The 16193-nt window shown below is 43.8% G+C and overlaps 2 protein-coding genes across 3 annotated transcripts in view; both read right to left on the bottom strand.

Moving 5' to 3' along the window:
* Positions 1-4534, bottom strand: part of SLC5A10 (solute carrier family 5 member 10) — a 75205-nt gene extending 70671 nt beyond the window's left edge. The window contains exons 1-5 of one of the 2 annotated variants that reach the window (XM_019512687.1): positions 4339-4534; positions 2191-2262; positions 1663-1767; positions 801-860; positions 373-477 (exon numbers count right to left, since the gene is read on the bottom strand). In XM_019512687.1, coding sequence (XP_019368232.1) covers positions 373-477; positions 801-860; positions 1663-1767; positions 2191-2262; positions 4339-4449 — 453 coding nt within the window. In that variant the 5' untranslated portion in view covers positions 4450-4534. The remainder of the gene's footprint in view (positions 1-372; positions 478-800; positions 861-1662; positions 1768-2190; positions 2263-4338) is intronic. The other variant, XM_019512688.1, reaches the window with a different exon arrangement.
* Positions 4535-8948: 4414 nt separating this feature from the next.
* PRPSAP2 (phosphoribosyl pyrophosphate synthetase associated protein 2) overlaps positions 8949-16193 on the bottom strand; it is a 25148-nt gene continuing 17903 nt past the window's right edge. The window contains exons 8-11 of the mRNA XM_019512679.1: positions 13661-13809; positions 12551-12621; positions 10176-10322; positions 8949-9614 (exon numbers count right to left, since the gene is read on the bottom strand). Of these exons, the coding sequence (XP_019368224.1) occupies positions 9456-9614; positions 10176-10322; positions 12551-12621; positions 13661-13809 (526 nt within the window). The 3' untranslated portion in view covers positions 8949-9455. The remainder of the gene's footprint in view (positions 9615-10175; positions 10323-12550; positions 12622-13660; positions 13810-16193) is intronic.

Below are 16193 nucleotides of genomic sequence, written 5' to 3'. Positions count from 1 at the left end.
GGAAGCATCTGTGCTAGAGAACCTGCCAGGGGCAGCACATGGGGTCCAGGCTTGGGGGCTGTTTGCAGAGGCCAGCTAGTCCTCAGCACATGGGGCTTGTCCGGATGCTGGTCCTTCCCCCATCCACATATGAAGCATTTCCGGGCTCTGCCTCCCCTGACACCTCTTGCAGCTGCTTTTATCCCATCCTGCTGTTTCCAGGCTGCCACTGATGTGAGATCCTGCTGGGTATCAAATACACTCCCAGAGGCCACCACCACATAGATGCTTTTGCTGCTGTGGCCTTTGCCCAGGGGTTCACAGGCCAACGTTAGGCCAGCAAACCTGGAGTTTCACAGGCATTGAGACAACAGTCAGCTGGGGGTTACTCACCGATATCTTGGTGAAGACAGAGAGCAGAAGTGAGAGGCCCGAGAGGTACGTGCAGATCCGCTCGCCTCCAAACCTCCTCTGCAGGTACTCAGGCACAGTGATGATCTGAGATAGGGAAACAAGGAACACAGTCACTGCGTGGCACCACAGCCTTGCCTAAAGGAACCTGCAGCCCAAATTGATACAGGGGAGGTAGATGGAAAGTGCCAGGAGGATGCTGGACAGCTAAGGTAAACTCTTGGGATACCTCCCCCTGGGGTCAGGGAACAGAAACAGCTGCTTTCCACTTATCCCAGCAGAAGGGGGTTATTACAAGAGGGTCACACAGGAGGCAAAGGGCCAGGTCCTGCCTGGGGTGTCTCTGCATGACCCCAGAGGCAGCACGTGAGTCACCAATGATGAGAACAGGGGAGTCAGGGTGCACTTACCCCTGCGGAGATGTAGACAGGCACGAACACCCATGCCAGTGCCAGCAGGACATAGGTGGCCTACAGAGAAGCAGGAACAAAGCCTGAATTACTGCTGCACCATCTGCAGAAGGGGCTGCAACTTAAGCACCACTGGCTTGACCTGGGCCCAGCCCTGCTTTTAAATACAGACCTGTGACTCCCACTGGCTTCAAGGGGTGAACTGCCCAGCTAACCAGGCCTGACAGAACCCCCTTGCCCCCCAATCCTTAGCTTCTGGCTTTGCTCTCACAAAGTGTTCATGTGAACTTCCTGGGCACTAACTGAGGGGATCAGTGCCCAGGGCCTTATGCTGGAGGGGAAGCCTTTGGAAGTGACGTTCAGAAAACCAGCAGACTGGCTACTAGCCTATCACTGTGGAACCACCTGCCCTGGGAGATGGCTGCAAGGTTGGACATGGGACCTCTGCAAGAATTTAAGGCCTGGGTTCTTCAGCTGATCCCAGCACACCGTGTGCAGACCGACTGGTGACGGGGACAAACTGGGTGCAGACACATGACATTTATCCTGGAGTAATTTACCCCAGATCTCATCCCACAGTACATGTACTCTGCAGTACAGAGCACATACAGCCAGCACTCTCAGATGGGCTGCCCAAAGCAGGTGCTACCTCAGTGCCTGGCCACTTAGGGGTGGGGGTAATTTGAGAGTAAGCGTGCTGTGTGTCCATGCCCCATGTCATCCTCCTCCCTTGACACATTAACTCTTCTCAGCCCCAACAAGGTTACTTGCAAACAGTGAGGTGACCCCTTCTGTAGGGCAGGGTTTGCTGTCCCAGGGGGCTCTAGTGACGACCTGCTTAATAACATGAAGGGATTCTTACATTCCACTCAAATCCAGTGACGGCGATGCCCCCTGCAGCTCCTGTCCCTGCCAACCCAATGAAGAGCCCAGATCCTTCACTGCTTGCAAAGAGGGAGGCTCCGATCTGCAAAGCAGAAACAAGAAGCACCATTGGTGCAAACTGCCGAGCTGGGCAGCAGCCTCTTGGCAGCGGCCAGCTTACAGAAGCCTGCTCCAATGTGACAGTGGAACCACAGAGCTGGGTTGGTTTCAAGCAGGGCTGCGGCTACCCAGGATGGCACTGAGCAGGCATCGATGCCTGGCAGACTGCAAAGAGCCCACCTGGCAATGAGGCAATGCTGTGCAAGCTGGCTAATGTGTGCCCCATCCACAGGCACTGGTGGGGACAATCACCCAGCATGGAAAACCTCCGTCCACACCAGCAAGAGAGAGGCCTCGCTGCTCTCTTTTTCCTGTTCCTCTGCCACAGACCCCCGGATGTGGGACCTGAACCTGCCAACTGTCCTCCTGTGTGTAAGTGGAAGGGAGGGAGATGGCATTTACTTACAGGCCACCAAGCCATGTTCCTGCCCGCAAGGAAGTAGCCACTCAGCGTGTTCCTGTTTACCCTGCACGAGGACTGAGAGGAAACAGGCATTAGCATGGGAAGGGCCCAGCCCAGCTCCTGCAGACCCATCCCAGCATGTGACCCAGGGGCAGAAGACTTTGGACAAGTGACAAGATCTGCATCAGTGATGTGAGCCGGCAGCAGTGACCTGAGCAGGATGCAACCCATCAGGAACAAGAGCAGCTCAGAAAGAACCTCTCAGACAGGGAATCCAAGAGGATGGGTATATCCAACCCCCAGTGCTGAGTAGGGGGCTTGGCTATGGGGTCTAACACCTTGCCAGCTCACACAGCAAGGCTCAAGCTACAGATCCTCCATGGCCCCCGACTACAGGCCATTGAGACAGGGGTCAGGTTCTGCTGCCTCTAATGGCTAGTCAGGCCTGCTTACATCCAGCAGAGAGCTCTTAAGATATGTCAACGTGCGTCTTTCTGTGGACTGAAGTGGGTAATAGATCATGCTCCTAATGCCACTCCAGGGAGTACAGAGACTCCCCTTTGGGTCAAGAGGCAGAGGGACATGTGTCCATAAGTCTCAGGTCTTCCTCCATAAGCCACAGTGCCATTTCCAGGGAGCATGTGTGCACACAGGTGTGCATGACTTAATTAACGAACCTGAGAGAGAGAGGACAAGCTCTACATGCTGCTTCAGCAGCAACATTGTTCTTTATCACAGCCCATGCATGATGCAGTGGCTGCGAAGAAGCAAACAGAGGTATCCTTGTCTACTTCAAGTAGATTTCAGCCTACAGAAGAGTTTGATCCTAGAAGGCACTGAGACTTCTCACCCTAATCTCATCAAACTCATAAGCACAGGCTTAATTTGCAAAGCATCCTCCGAACATCCTCGGGTCAGCGCTGATCAGTATGTGCAATGAGATAATTGTTAGCTCTCACAGGCCAAGCTATACATGAAATTGCCAGGAACAACCTGTCCCAAGAGCTGCTTCACAGCCAGTGCAGACTGCTAAGAGATGCTGGAGTAATTTGAGATAGGTAGGTAACATAGTCCTGGGTGCATTGGGAATAACGTCAACAGATCCTACGGATACATTGCTCAGAAGCATCTGAAACAGAAAACTTGACTTCATTTCAGTGTGCCAGGGCTGGAAGTCGAGGCAATGCAGTTATGAATGAGAATGCAATCACCACAAAATGTTCTGTACTATGTCAGTCTTACTAAGAAAGAGTGAGAGTGCTTCTGTGGTCCCAGAAAGGTGAGAATGCTCCTGTGGCCCCAGGAGCGCTAGAAACAGCAGATATGCTACACCCAGCCACCTCTCTCGTTTGCCCCAAAAGCTGCAGGTTCTGAAAGCCCACCCAGAGAAGCAATGCTAGGCTGAGGGGGCTCTCCTGCCCACACAGCAGGGCATTCTCCAGATCTTATCACTGCTTCCCATCAGGTTTCCCATTCAGAGGGGGTAGTATTGGAAACTCAACTCCTGTGTCACAGCAAAAGGCTCTCTAAAGAGAAGATTTAAATCTCCAGCTGGGCTTAGTTTTCCTGTGGTCTGGTATCAGTTATTGGGTTAGGGTCCACGACAATCCAGAAGCCAAGAATCAACAAGGAAACAGAACAGAAGGAGTTTTCCATAGGCCAAAATTTCACATCTGCTTGCTGTCACGGATGCATGGGGGTGGACTGATCATCAGAGGTCCTGACATCCATGGAAAGCCTCTTGGAGCTGTGTTCAGCATCTCCAACAGCCATCTAACCACTCTAAAACTATGCCACAGACAGCTAGAGCCAGATCTCACAACCCCTCTTCATGCAGGGAACCCTTCTCCATTGGACAACTGGGTTGTGTGGACTCCGCATTCAAAGCTATGTGGGGTGGACCTGGTCACAGTACACAGCACTTCAGAAACATTTAGGATGGAATCAGTGGGAGCCGAGTGCTCCCAGCACCTTCCAGACTCGAGCTGAGAAAGCCTGAGGCTAAAATGCAAGAGGAAAATAAAGTCATCAACCAGCAGGGATTTCAGAATGGCAGCTCCGGATTAGTTTGAGTGCTGCCTGAGAGAGGAAAAGAAAGAGGCTTCACAGACCAAAGCACACACCAACCAATGAAACAAAAGACCCTCTTACCCATATTCCCACTGCTATGTTTAAGGCAAAATAAACCGCGATGACAATAATGTCAGCCACGCTGAACTGCTGCAGAGGGAGGAAGGATCCAGTCGTGGAATTGTTCTCCATCCTCCTCCATTCCCAGCCTGGCCCCAAGCAAGAGCCACAGCATCCAATGGACAATAATTGACTTAGTAACTCGTTAGCGGCTGGTGAGAATTGATCATTAAACCAGGCAGAGCTGTGATTTCCACTCTGTGAAGGTGCTTGTGTGGACAGATTGGCAGTCAAAGTGCAGCCTGGCATCCACCTCCCACCCCTTTCCTCCTAGCGTATGGCTGCTCAGGGACCCACAGCAAAGTCCAGTAAATTAGGCAGCTGCCGAGTCGTAAACATACCATTTCTGGCTGACTGCAAACAACAGAAGGTAAAAGGATTCCTCATATGCTCATGTTTGAAGGCGGATGGTCCTATGTAATAATCCTGGAGACATTCCTCAAGCATCCAGCCAGGGATTCCTCCTTTAAACAGGCTGTAGGCTACTCAAGGCACGGTCATCCTCTCCTTCATTCCTTGCAAAAGGAAGAAGGCTCATAAATGGGCAAAGGAGGTATTGCAAGCACCAATAACCTGAAACTAAAGCAGAAGCTTGGATTAAATCAGTGGCACTCATACCATTGTATTTAGATTCTCCATTGCCCAGAGTCCATCTCATTGAACAACACGTTACAGGATTGTATAGGTGCCCAAGAGCTTCCTTTCCCCCAGAGAGCTATACAACAATAAAGTTTGAGAATCAGCTCAAGACAGAAGCTTCCAAACTATAGGAACAATTTAATGAGGGTTTTATTGAGAAACATTTATGAAGGGATGAGACTGTTCCCTCAAGGCTATGGGGGCACATTAAGGGGTCCCTTGAACATCTGTAGTCTTTAATAGACTGAGAGCTGTAGGTGTGGAAAAGCAACGCTCCCATGGACATTATGGTTTAAAAGTGTTGGCCTGGGTTCTTGGACCACGTTTCTTTCCAGCCAGACATCCTGTGGTTGAAAGATTTACCATGGAAGTGATTTTCATATCACAGAAAGCTGAAACAAAAGCAAGCAGCAGCAGCAGCAACCACCAAGATAACTTCTCTTCACCCACAACACCCAGGCATTGGGCCATGACAGGGAAATAAAAAATGACATATATGGTTCTTATTACTTGTGTTGAAAGGGACAAGGCCCTCAAATCAGCTTTTTGATCTAGAAAAGGGGTAGGCAACTTGTTGCATGCATGCCACAAGTGGCATAGGCAGCCTGTGTGTGTGTAGCAGATCAGGAAGGGGAAAGAGAGTGAGAGATACAGTATGGAGTAGAAAGGGGAGCAGCAGGTCAGTTCAGAAGCAGAAGGCAGGAAGCAGAAAGTAAAGCAGTGAATCAGAGAAGGAAAGATTGGAGTAGCGCTTGAGAAAGGTGCAGGGCTAACGTACAGCATGCCTGCCAAAAAGGTTGGTCCCCACTGATCTAGAAGGTCAAAGGGCTGCTTGAACCTAGCAGCCCGCCAGGACTAGGGCAAGTTGGTTTCTGTGGGCAAAAGCACACAAGAAACATCATGTGCAATCACCAAGTGGCCGGGTACCCACGGACAGCAAAGTTGGCTGAGGGCAGCCTTCCTTTGTGCCTAGTGAGACTCAAATTCATAACTGTAGCAAGCAGCTGCAGTATGATGCTTTCTTCCCTCTGCAACAGGACTCTTCTACTTAGTTGTGACCATAAAACCACAAAGGGCCAAAACAGAGCCCATAGGCTGACACAGAGACAGCACTAACACCCAACTGAAAACCACCTTCAACTCTAGAACGGAAGAACAGCAGAAAACCCCAGCAGCCTGCATCTCACCTTCAGGCTGCTCAGAAAGCAAATGAATTATCTCCATGCCTGCCTCTCTTCTCTACTCCAACTGAAGTCTTTCAATAAGGCGAGGCTACAAATGCCACTCCTCTGTTAAAGAACCAGGCTCTTTGAGCCTCACGTGGGTACAATATTCTTCACTTCCTGCCAGAAGCCACCAAGTATAACCTTGCCATACACCTTATTCACAGTGGGTAGTTTGCTCAACATTAAAATATTATCACTGCTGGTTTGTGAAGTCCCTTGCAATCCTCAAAGCACCTGAGTAAAGGGAAAACAGAGTGAGACGTGGCATTTGCTTTCAGTGCATCCGATACCAAGTGCCAGTCACATTACACTTTGCTTAGCTAAGGGACACCCTTTTATTTAAGGAGGTGGCATACATCACAGCCGCATAAGGGTTGCACTGCTATAAACCACCATAAGTGACTTGAATAGATTCGCAGTATGTCTTCCTAATAACTTGATACAGCTCTGGATGTTCTCACATCAGCAAATGCTGAGTGCTTTTGACCTTAAAGTTTAAGTCCTCAAGCCTGCTGACCTATTACAGTTTAACCTAGACTTTTTCTTGGAGCCCTATGATGTTAATATGTCATCTTAGTGTATCTAGTAACACCTCTTGATTGTTTAATAACCTACTAGCGTTAAAGTATAACCAAGGCAAGCATATTGTATTTCAACATTTACATGTAGGCACGTGTATTTCTGGACAGGAAACACCAGAAATCAACTTTAGGGATAAGATAACAGCCTTATGAAAGCATAACTTCCTGGGATTATCAGAAAGGACAATAATGTTTGAGTTGACACTAGGGGATTGTTTTGTTTTGTTAAGCAAGCAGATAGCTCAACAACTCAAATAGCAACGGACTGACTGTTGGCAAATGGAGCAGCCATCCTGCAGCCAAGCAAAAGTTTGTTCATGCCCTTGGATGATAGAAAGGCGTTTCTTACTTTGTGTTCCTTTGTTAATGTCGCCAAAGGTTGTTAATCACTTCTATTTTTGCCAGTGCCAAAAGGACTCTGTCATTGGCAGGCATTTGAAATTAGGAACTGACCCAGAACACCCCCGAATTCAAATTCCAAAAATACAGTCGTTCTGTAATAGAGCAGAACAAAACCCTAAATCCTAAAACACACAACTTGGGAGCTCAAACTCCAGATCCAGAATTTAGCACAACGCAGGACATGTTTCAGATCAGTCTATTATAGCACCACCTATTATTTTTGCACAATACTTCCTAGATAGAAGATGTCCCTGTTGCCAGCCTGATTGTAACATTTGAGCTGAAGTGCCCCCAACATGTGTGCGCCAGCCTCAAGCTGAAGATTTTGGGCAGAAGGAAGGAAGACAAAGAGGCTGCGGTTCAGCATTTCTACAAGTGCTAAAAATACTGAGGCCTTTTCTGAGAGAGGTCCCCCGCTTTGGAATAGGAACTTGAAATTCAGCATGGAGCAAACGGGCTGTGCATCAGGGACGTGCCTTTTACCATCACAAATTCAACCCAAGTTCTAAATCCTTGGGTGAAAAAAAAAAAAAAAAAGTTACCGAACCTAGAAAAATAAGAGGTTTAGCAACAACTAGAATCTGATGTTTCCACTATACAGCATATGCAAAGTCTGACCAGCTTAAAACACCAAGGATGCTCCATCCTTTCACGTATAAAAAAAGGAAACTCACCAATTTAAGCCAGACTGTGTAAACTTAACTAAGACATTACTTAATTTCTGAGCATTTGATCTTGAAACCCAAGTATCTTGTCAACATAGTTTGCATTTAATTAAGGTGATAAAGGGTTTGAGCTGGGAATGCATAGCCAAAACAGGACCTGGGTGTCAGTTGTTATAGCCAGAACCTGTGGGAGCTTTTCAGGTCCCTGAAACTCAAGCATCTAAGCTGACAACACATATGTTTAGCCTAGCTGTGCCCTCCAAAGAGCATGCCAGACCTGCTCAGGGATCTCTGTAACTACGTCTCTCATGGACCTGGTGATTTAAGCGAGAGGGGCATGGGTTTTCATTCTTTATTGTATAAAAGCAGAGGGCCTGAAACCTAAGCTGGGCTCCCCACTGTTGTTGCTGTGCCTGCTCATCTGTCTCTATGCCACCCTCTAAGCACATCTGCAGACTGGAAAAAATCCCAAGGAAACATTAGATTCTTGTTTGCAACACAATGGCTCGTCGCTAATGAAGCATAGAGATATTTAGTTGCCATTGCCCATCAACAGCATTCAAAAAGGATTCTCTACAAATGAATAATTATGGAGCCAGACCAACCTAATGAAGTATTTGTGAATATATGCACACCTGGATAACGAATGTTAAAAGGAAGCCGAAGCCTTTCAGGCTTCATCAACAGCAGGACACAGCATAGAAATTGATGCAATGACAGCAAATAAGTACACACATTTATTACAGATGAGCCCTGTTGGTCTAAAAGCACCAGGCACACCTAGGATGCTATACGGAACTACGTACGATAGCTGCTTCATGCAATTAGTGAAGTGCAGCAGTTCAACAATTATTTTCTTTCCCCCGTTCCCCAGTTTCACAATAAAGCAACATTACAGAACCAATTAGTTGCCCTATTGCCTTTGCACATACTCTGAGCTTATACTAATAAGTCAAGGTACCCAAATAGATTCTTCCAATACTGCCACACACCCAATGGCAATTCATGATGAAGCCACATTCTAAGGTGGCAAATAACTATTAAATAAAATGTTTGTTTTTTTTTAAAAAGGTCACACAAAACAAATCTTTATTCTTTGTTGCAGAAAATAAATACAGGTGCATATTTCATATGCTTTTCTATAAAAGCACTTCTACAAAATGTCACTGAACTGCATACAACAGTACAACCTTTTTGGCTTTTAAAATGCAAATATTATACAGTCACTTCATTTTATTAACTTTAAAGCACTTGTAGCAAGCAGCTTTGGAAAAAAAAAGGAATGTTTAAGTTACAACCTAAATTCTTGCCTCAAGTGTTTTTTGTCATATATAGTGCAACTAACCTAAGCAACTAGAACAATTTTTTGTAAGATACTTTTTTCCCCCCAAAAAATGAACAAAAAATTGTTCTTGAAATCTGTTCTTGTATGAAATTTAAAAATCAAGAAAAACCAACAAAAAAAATGGCTCAATACAATATGAAGGTGAGCATGATGCTTTACAGCTCATTTCCTGTACACTTCCAGTTTGGCCCATGGTATTTCCTTTAGTCTAAAAGAAGAGTTAATCATCCAGTCCTATATTTCTGAAGAGGTAAGACATAGACTCCCCATTGTGGATTCTGCGAATTGCTTCTGAGAGGATCATACTGATATCCACAGTCTTAATTTTAGGGCACTGGAGTTTTTGTATTTCGTGTGGAATTGTGTTGGTGACAACGACCTAAGAAAGGAGAGGAAAAATATCATATTAGAAGTCAGTTCCCAGATATTTTCCTTTCACCAGTCTCTTTTAAGAGAAGCTCACCCTCCAGATGCCAAGAGAATGACCTGGGCTGCCCAACACAATCCCAAAAGGTAACTGCTTTCTGTGCGACAGCCCTGCAAGAATTTTGACATTGTAACTAGACTCCTACCAACCTTAATATTTAGATGCTAAAGAAAACCCTTTCCTCCATTATCCTTTCGCATGGATTTGACATAACTCAATTACCTTCCATTAAAGGAAAAGTTCCTAATATCAACCCTGATCTATCTAGGTTCTTATGCTTCACTCAATCTTTGCATGCTTGGAAAAAAGGAATGTTTAAGCCTTTAATCCATCAGGAAGATGGAAGCCAGGAACAGACAGCCCCAGGGCTGTTACTAAAAATATTATTGTTTCACATGAAAAAAAAAGTAAGAGTCTGGTTGGGACTTTAAAGCAGGCTGAATTTTCTGAACAGCAATCATCATTCTCCTGTGGCTATGAACTCTGAAACCAGCATAGTCTGCCCACACTTACTTCATCGATAGCAGACTCTTCTATCAGCCTTGGAGCATCTGAAGAGAGCAGGCCATGGGTGGCCATTACAAAGATTTTGTATGCTCCTCTTTCCTTGAGTGTCTCGGCTGCAGCGAGGAAGCTGTCAACATCATCTATGATATCATCCTGTCAAAACAAGATCAGGCCAATAAAAGACTCAGCACTTCCTCAAATCAGGGCCGAAACAAAACAAGATCCAGTATTATGCTTCTAGTACCGAAGCAGAACATTTCTCAGTGTCACTGGTCTGCACACAGAGTACAGGCACGTTTATCAATAGTAAGCTTTGCTATCCATCATGGAGGCTTAAGGAAAAGTATTAGAGAAGAGAAACCACAAGGTTTTACAGTGAGATAACCAAGGACTCTTCCCCACACCCCAAAAAAAATTATTTTGCATTAAAGACCCAAATAATTCTATTTCTTTAAAGCAACTTTTAGAACAGGCTAAAAACTTTTGGTTGGCACTTTTAACTGTGCCATGTATAAGTAGTCACAATGCTTTCTTCTTCCAGACTGATACAAGAATCCAGCTGATAGTCTCTCTCCTTTACGTGAACTCCCTTGGACAGAGTTCCAGCTGCCCCACTCCATACATACAATCAGGGCCAGAGCTTACTTCTTGATGTGCATCACTGTATATTCTACACAATTAAACTGAAGTGTTCTTTACTGAAGAACAAGGGGTTTGGGTTTGTTTGGTTTTTTTTTAAAACACAACATGCAAGCTATATAGTATCGTTCAACCACATAGGCAGGAGACCATATGAATGTGTGAGGGGAGACCCTGAAGTAAGAACCTGGTCGGGACTTTAAAGCAGGTTGAATTTTCTGAACAGCAATCATCATTCTCCTGTGGCTATGACCTCTGAAACCGGCATAGTCTGCCCACACTTAATAATAACCCTAAATTCCATTAATAAAAGTAATATATTTCCACACAGCAGTTTAAAAGCAAGAGTAAATTTTTATTTTAGAACTTAGAACTCATGTTCAAGTTTGCAGATGACACTAAGATGTGGGGAGAAGTGAGCATGCTAGGACAGAGGGACAGGCTACAACTAGACCTGGACAGGTTACAGAGGTGGGCAGATGAGAACAGGATGGGTTTCAATACGGACAAGTGCAAGGTACTGCACCTGGGAAGGAAGAGCCAGCAGCATACCTACAGGCTGGGGAACTCCCTTCTTGTCAGCACAGAGGCAGAAAGGGATCTTGGAGTCCCTTCTGACCCTACCAACTATGAAATTTAACAGAGGATAAAAACCTTGATTTAAAAATATATTAAGACAGATTCAGCCAAGAGAGAGGCACTATGAATACAAGCCTTTTGGCAAGATGAACTAGAATTAAATTTAGGCTAGATATCAGGAAAAACTTCTTCACGGTAAGGGTGGCCAAAGTTTGGAATGGGTTTCCAAGGGAGGTGGTGCTCTCTCTTATCTTGGGGGTCTTTTAAGAGAAGGCTGGATAGGCATCTGGCTGGGGTCATCTGACCCCAGCACTCTTTTCTGCCTAGACAGGGGGTCGGACTCAATGATCTGTTGAGGTCCTTTCCAACCCTAGCATCTATGAATCTATGAAAAATGGAATTAGACAGCCCAAAATGTGATTTTTCAGTGAAGCTGAGCTTCTCAGTTTTGCTCAAGTTGATGAATCACTACACATCATGATACCAATCTGAAGCTCAGGAAAAATCCCATTCTTCTTCTAAATGTCTTCCACACTGCTTTACTAATCTTAAATTAAGCCTAAATACTTCCGTGAAGCAAACTGAACACTTTTCATGGGAATGGGCAGAGAATATGTCAATCCATAATTAACCATCCTTACAATGTAATTTCTCAGTGGATGTAATTTAAGAGAGCTTGTTGAGGGTATAAGAAATTTAAGAGTCGACTTAAATGGGCTTAGACTGTAAGCAAATACCTGAATAAGCCATGTTTTCACACTGGCTGAACTATTACCAATACCAGATATAAAGACCAAACCGTTTAGGAATGACCATTTCAATTATTTCCAACTTTAAACTCCAATGTTCATGGCAGTTAGAGTTTTTAAAAATTAAGTGGTATAACTTCAAAAGATTTATTTACATTTTAGGAACTGGAAAGATTGTTCCTGAGGTTGAAAAGCCTAGACTGCCTCGTCAAATATCCTTCTGACTGAACTTTTCAGAACAGGAGGAGAGATTCTGTGTTGCTCTATCAGGAGTTTAAAATTTTCAGCTTGAACACAACCATCAATAAAATACACCAGGAAACCATGCCTCTTCTTTAAGTATACCCACAGATAGACATGTGTACATGCATTCCCAGACTCAAAGCTATTATTTGGACTAAGACAGCTACTCACCACAATGATAGCTATTCTTCCTCCCACATCTCCAACCACTGTGATAGGTGGTTTTTCCTTTGGAATCAGCACTGTGGGGAAAAAGGAGGCATGAAAAACTTCCACATCCTAAACTGATCAAGGTTTCTTGCTTTACACTTATCATAAATAAAAAAACAGAACAAATCTCCACCATCATGGCTGTGTTTGTGCAGCAGCTGAGACACACGTAAACTCTGCCTGAAAAGTATCAATGCATTAACTCAAGGCACTTCAGCTCCAAACCTGCCCCTAGACAGAGGGGTACACGTGCCCAGGGGTCTTCCCACAGAATTGCAAAATGACTGGAGCTTTAATAATGCAGGTCTCCTCTGTCTACTAATTGAGGCCATTCCATTTCAAAGGCAGTACAAGTGTGACAGTAAAATTTAAGTTACAAACATTCAGGCCTGGATTTCTTGGCACAATACTGCAACAACTTGGCCCTCAGCCTCCCACCACCCCCTCAATGCAATAGGATGTTAGGGCGTTTCATTTATTCCCTTCATTTATCTTGCACGGAGCTAAGAAAGAAGAGAAAGGGTTTAACTACTGCTAAAAATGCTTCACACAAACTTAAGCCTTCTGCACTGATGCCACAGCATATGTGGCAGCAAAATCTTGGAGCAAGGGAGCTCAAGTACACCGGCTGTGCAGTTCAGTGTGCACACACACCCAGAATATAACAGTGTGTACATGACAAAACTCTCCCACTACATTTACTTCATCTAGGAAAGTGTGACTTGATTTTCACTATGATGACAGTGTAAGATTGAATGAATAAGTAAATCAATATATTATGTAGTTCTTCAGGTATCTTTTATCTACATGTCTCCATCTCCACTAGGGGGCTCAGTCAACACAGCCACAGCTACAGAGCTTCTTCTAGCAGAGACAAAACTCATTCAGAAAACTAAAAAAAAAACAAAACAAAACCAACCACCAGGCCCACATGGCTGCAGTAAGTAGGTACCATGGGCAAAGAGGATGAAAGAGGTCATTCTTCACTAGTGTACTGGCAAGACCCATCCCTTCCTAGCCACTTAGTCAAAAAACCCATATGTTAGTAGTTACTTGTACAAACTTACTTACTGGGCATCTCCAAACTGGGATGGATTGCAGCTACGCTTTTAGCCGTAGGAGGAGAGTGTCGACCATCCACCATATCAGACTCAGCATCTTGAGCTTCCCCATGAATGACAGCAATTCCCAGCCTCAAGCGCTCAGCAAACGACTGTGCCCTGAAGAAAAGAAAATGCACTAGAATTAATGTCAGACAAGGTTCTTTGTGTAAATCTGATATCTTTTATTAAACCAACTCAAATTAGCTGGAAAAAAAATTCTTCTTAGCAAGATTTTGGGTTACTAAAATTAAAATAACCCCTATGCACACAACACAGATCATTGCGAATTCTAGATACTAAGGGCGGGGGGGAGAAAAGGCAAGCAATTCTTGTAACCTAGGAAAAGGCACACACTGACATCTCTTTCTTGCCAACATTCCTGATCATTGGCTTGAAAAAGTTCAGTGGCCTTGAAAGTATGTCATAGCTTTGCCAAAACATTTTAAAACCTGACAAGCAAGGCAGATGCTAACCAATCAGTTCCAACATGAACCAATGACCAACTGTTAAATCATATAATTTCTATTACTGCCTCACCTCATTTATGACATGAGTTCTAAGGTCCAGAATGTTATGAATCAATATTGCTAAAAACGAATGGTACAGATCAATGGAAAACTTTGGGCTCTCAACTAAACTTTCCAATGGTAAATAGTGCTTATTTGTAGCCCTGAGACTCACAGTCCAGCAGTGTTCTTGACACTGCTCCATTACAGACAACTGATCCAAAATCTCTTTCAAGTAATGCAAAATACATTTTCAGGGAGAAAGAGGGGGGAAAGCCACCTTTTCAAATGGGAACAAATACTTTAAAAATTAACTATATGAACAGAAGAATAGACTAGATGTCCATTTGTGTCAGATGGCCTGACATGCAATGTTAGATATTGTGCAGAAAATAAAACTCCTTTTTATGAGTTTACATCCTTCCGATGTAAAATTTCCCTTTGACGCAAGGTAACTTATCACAAAGTCAAAACCAGATTTTAGTAAACTTGCAACAAAATCCCTCCAGGACAATTCCAGATTACAGCCAAAAAAAATATGTAAAAAAAAAAAAAAGGATAATATTAAGGAGTTTAGTATTCAAATTTAAATCATATTGACAATTTTAGAAACCTTTCTTTCCCAAGGAATAGAAAGAGACAGAGGTATGCCACCACATACACTCTCAAGGGTGGTCTCTGAAGCTGGCTGAAGAGGAAAAAAAAAAAAGCAAGCAAACACAGCATGCACCTCCTTACAGTTATGTAGCAAACATTTCCCAGGCATGCCTGAAAGTCCTAAAGGGTATTGTTCTCCCCTGACACACAGTGCTAACAGGACTGCCCAAAGAAGCAAGACAGCTGCCCTTCCCCAGTGCCTAAAGTGTGCAAGAAAACATTCAGAAACACTGTGTTCAATCCCAAAATTCAAGTATTTTTGGAAATGAAAGAGATTTACGCACCACTTCAAGACAGAAAAATAATCTTGTATGCAACTGCACTGAAGGATGCCTTCATACATTTAGAGACACTTTGACTAACGTCTTAACTATCCCAATAAAGTGGTGCTAGAAAACAGAATTTGTAATACTTCAGAGCACTTAGGAGGCTTTATTTATGCCTCTAAATAAGCAGTAAGTAGGTGTTCTTTGAATAAAGACCTTAGCATTAACAGCATCTTCTGACAACGTTATTACAACCAAGATGCACTGCTAACAGTTTAATGGTAAAAAGTATAACCAAAAAAAGTGCAACTGCAAAACAAGGGTGTACCTGGGAAGCCGCAATATTTTTTTATTGACAGCTTATGGTATTTGTCACATGGAAGGCAGACCGACAAGGCAGTTAATTAGCGTAGCTAAATATTTTAGTTCATGCGCTGAATTAATACTGTTAGATAAAAAAAAAAAGGAGGACAAGCTTTTCCTGCTACAAGATTACTAAGAACTGTTCCAATGTGCTACAAACAAACCTTTTCTACTAAGGATGTCATAACACCCTGACATCAAAGTCTACCTAAGTTTGCTTCAATGACAAACTAATTACTTACTGAAAAGACACCAATTCTTAAAGCTGTCATCCAACCCCTTAGCAGCTCTCTGGAGTGAAATGTTATCAGGATAGAGAATAGAGAAGCAAAAACAAAACAAAAAGTTGCAAAAATCTAACATTTACTCAGCCAGCACAAGAGAGACTTCACTAAGAAGGGAAAGTTTGTCCAACAGGGAGGTCCTACACCAAAACACACCTCAACCAGACAAGAAAAGAAAGCCTTTATATTAGGATATAGCCAGAAACTATAAAATAAACCCTTTCAAGAGCATTAAAATACCATTTTGAACCACAGGGATTGTCATATTTGCCTTGTCATTATTGGTTTTAGCTTGAAATTTTAATATACCTCTTCCACCCATGAGAAACAGATTTCTGTATGTCAAACATTGGTTATTCTCCCTCATTTTTATTCGTATTTCAGTTCACTTTTTTAGACTTTTTTTTTTTTTTTTTTTTTTTAAA

Source organism: Gavialis gangeticus, unplaced genomic scaffold (assembly GCF_001723915.1).
Source record: "Gavialis gangeticus isolate Ggan-Ray unplaced genomic scaffold, GavGan_comp1, whole genome shotgun sequence".
NCBI classification, from domain to species: Eukaryota; Metazoa; Chordata; order Crocodylia; family Gavialidae; genus Gavialis; species Gavialis gangeticus.
This window is presented reverse-complemented; position numbering and strand designations above follow the sequence as displayed.